The following is a 3,297-nucleotide window of genomic DNA, read 5'->3' on the forward strand; positions in this document are numbered from 1 at the left end:
AACTTGACTGAGTCATCCCTGTCAGAATGCCATTCTAGGGAAACTCCAATGTATCTGGCATCTTTGACAGATGCCACTTCCTTTGTGCATAGAGCCAGGAAGAGCAATGTGGACACTACCAGAAGTCCAACATTTTCCTTGGCCTTCCCATCTCTCATGGGCCCCACACCCCACAACTCTTTTCCTGTATTCCCACTCCCTCTGTCAGTCTTTCTTCTTTGAATTCCTCCTTCCTCAGTGGCCCTCTTCTTCTAACTGCTCCAACACCCTAACCCACATAGTCTCTTCCTTTGTGTATCCTTTAGGCTCTCCTCAGATCCCTGTCAGGTTGATCCTTCTCCTCTTTACTCTGGACCTCTTCTAAGCTTCTTTGTGTTCCTCTCTACTCAATTTATTCTGTGTATTTTCCTCTAAGCCACAAGATCTCTGACATTCTTCCTTTCATGCCCCATCCACCAAACACACCCGATCTTTCCAACAAGACAAAGTGCTTACACACAGCATGTCATGTACACACGAGTTTGTATTTTTTAGAGCAAAACAACAGTTAATGCTGGCAAAGATGTTGGGTTATCAGGGATTTCATAAGCTTTCAATACACTGAAAGGCAACATTTTTTGCATGTCTACAAATTATACATTTGTTTCCACACATGTGCCAAATTTTACCCTAACAGTTAGGACTTTTTCACCAAATCATAGACATAGATATGGAAATCATCATCAAACTTGATGAAATACACAGAGGGTTTGGCTTCCACTTGGTGAATGACCATGCCGATCCTTTTGGAGCCATCTTCTTTGGTATATTCCACATGCTTACCTATTAGGCCATCTACAACTCCTCCTGGCTCCCTCTCTGTTGGAGGAGACTCACTGGATTCTGGCATGATGCGGAGGTCACCTTCCTTATAATCATCTAGAAGCTGATACATGTACAAGACAGGATCTTTCTCATAGGTAATATAAAACCAGGCTTTCATGATAGGTGCTTGAGCTAAGACCATGCCCCTCCATTCATCCTTAGAACCATGCTCTCCCTCAAACATGTGTTCCACTGCTTTACCAATTATAGTATTTGCAAGGTTGGCATCACTAACATAAGATGATGCCACCCTGTCAGAAAGAATTTTAAGAGACAAAACTCTTTCATCTCTGTGAAGTTCCAGTCCATAGACACAGTCAATTCCATCATATTTCACCAGATAAAGAGAGGGATTTATAGGCACCTGATCCAGAACGGTTCCTTTCCACTGGGTGATGGGCTCATCTCCTTCTTTCCATCCATGAGAAATTCTGCAGCCCACGATGTTCCTGCGGGGCTGGGATGAAGGTCTGCCTCTCTGCTTCTTTTGGGAGACTTTTTTCTTTGTCATGTTTGCAGACCCAGTGGCCCGTCCTGCAGCTGCCCTGGTTTGTTGTCCTTCGGCTTCCTGTGCGTTGGGGGTCTTCATGCCTGCTGGGGGAGGAGAGAGGATAGAGAGACATAGCCAGTGTGCCAAGAGGCAAACTTTTCCCTATAGCCAAATCTGGATATACTCTGCGCAAGTGCCTAAGGTTCCCCTAGGAACCTGGAAGCAATGCTGGAAATCTGGCTGCATTCCTGCAGTACTCTCCCTCTTAAGTTCCTTTGGGCTGTGGGGAAAGGCTGGAGTGGTGCAGTAGAGCTGTCTGGGGTTAGGAACTCTGCAGAAGTGGCTGGGCCACGTCGTCCTAGCTCAGAGCCTACTGCCCTCCCCTAACTCCTTGCTGCCACTGGCGTCCACTCCCAATCCCCTGCAAAGCGGCCTTGACCGGCACCCACTGCCCTCCTTCCTTCCCTGAGTGTCCCAGCTGCTGTCCACAACAAACCCTAACCACTTCCCTGGTACCCACCGCCCTTGCTTCCTGGCGCTCACCTTCAAATCCTTGTCTGGCTCCCGTTCCTACCCCCTTTTCATGTAGCTCACCACACTCCCCCACCCCACATTTGCCTGGCGCCCACCTCCACCCCATATCTCCTGCTGGATTCCTTCCCATCCCCCTCTCCATTCTGGCGCCCACTAATGGCCTTGCCCTGCCTGGCGTCCACCGCCGCGGATCGCGGGCCTCACGTGCCCAAATCGGACACCTCGCTGCTGCCTCCGCTATGAGCCTGTGGCGAAGGAGGGTCAGCAGGCGACCGGCCGAGTGAATGCTTGCAAGAGCTGGGAGGGTAGGATCCGTTGATGAGCGTGTCTAGGAGGGCGGCAAGGCAGGCAAAGAGGACTGCAGCGGCGTTCCCACCGCTTGGCTTGCTAGCCCTCCGCCTCCCTGCTGGCGGTGGCGGTCCCTCAGCCACATCGGGATTCCACCAGTCCCTGCTGTCGCCGCCGCAGTCTCCTCCCTCTTTCCGTAGCGCAGCTTCCTGCCCAGAGAGAGGCCTCCTCTTCCTGCCAAACACCGCGCCTCCTCTCCGCCAGGCTCCCACGCCCACCACACAGCCTGGAGCCCTGGCGGAGCTATAGGCTCTGACTCCGCCTCTTCCCAAATTCAGAGTAGTTGGTGCCACAGTAGTCCTGGGAACCCTGTGGCCCCTTCATCACCCGTTTCAGGGCCCCTTGGTTCCCACCCCCACCTTCTTAGTCCCCCTGCCCTATCTGCTTTCCATCTTCTTGGAATTCGCCTTGCCGCCGCCCGGCGCCCACACCGCTTCCCCACCCCGCCCCGCGCCCAGTCCCTTGCCCTTATGGATTTATTCTTTACACCTAAATATGTCTTTCCTCTTTTTGAAAGGATTTGGAGTTGGACCAGAGAAATTTACTATGGTAAGTCTGCCGTTTTGACACAGTCTCTACCTAATTTTTCCTGTCTGATCTTTCCTGACTTTTTTGTTTTTGTTTTTGAGGGATTTTTTTTCTTTTCTTTATTGCAAGATAAGTGCATGTACGATGTGAGCACTATCTAAATTTTAGGAAATTAATATTAAGAGGAAAATCATCAACTGCAGTCGCATCTCCCATTTTTGAGGGCTTCACAGCAAAATGTTAATGCTCATAGTTTCCCTCCCCCCTTTTTCCTAAACTTTTGCAAAACTGAGATTGTTTTTTATTTGTAATTTCATGTCTATTAATTTTTCCAGGAAATTAGATGTTTTCTACTTGATTTTTTCATTCAACAAATATTTGTTGAGCACCTGTTACATATCTTGTGCTTGGTTCATAAAACTCAATTTTTTAATTTAATTTAATTTATTTTTATTATACTTTAAGTTCTAGGGTACATGTGCATAACGTGCAGGTTTGTTACATATGTATACTTGTGCCATGTTGGTGTGCTG

The 3,297-nt window shown here is 48.7% G+C and overlaps 1 protein-coding gene across 10 annotated transcripts in view; it reads right to left on the minus strand.

The window, feature by feature from the left end:
• Positions 1-505: 505 nt before the first annotated feature.
• Positions 506-3,297, minus strand: part of LOC105501577 (spindlin-2B) — a 17,434-nt gene continuing 14,642 nt past the window's right edge. The window contains exons 1-3 of one of the 10 annotated variants that reach the window (XM_011927567.1): positions 2,110-2,370; positions 1,229-1,455; positions 506-925 (exon numbers count right to left, since the gene is read on the minus strand). In XM_011927567.1, the coding sequence (XP_011782957.1) occupies positions 677-925; positions 1,229-1,453 (474 nt within the window). In that variant the 5' untranslated portion in view covers positions 1,454-1,455; positions 2,110-2,370 and the 3' untranslated portion in view covers positions 506-676. Of the gene's footprint in view, positions 1,459-1,897; positions 2,372-3,297 lie in introns of those variants that run through there. The other 9 variants (XM_011927566.1, XM_011927560.1, XM_011927561.1 and 6 more) reach the window with 9 other exon arrangements.

Source organism: Colobus angolensis, unplaced genomic scaffold, assembly GCF_000951035.1.
Source record: "Colobus angolensis palliatus isolate OR3802 unplaced genomic scaffold, Cang.pa_1.0 Scaffold727, whole genome shotgun sequence".
Lineage (NCBI taxonomy): Eukaryota > Metazoa > Chordata > Mammalia > Primates > Cercopithecidae > Colobus > Colobus angolensis.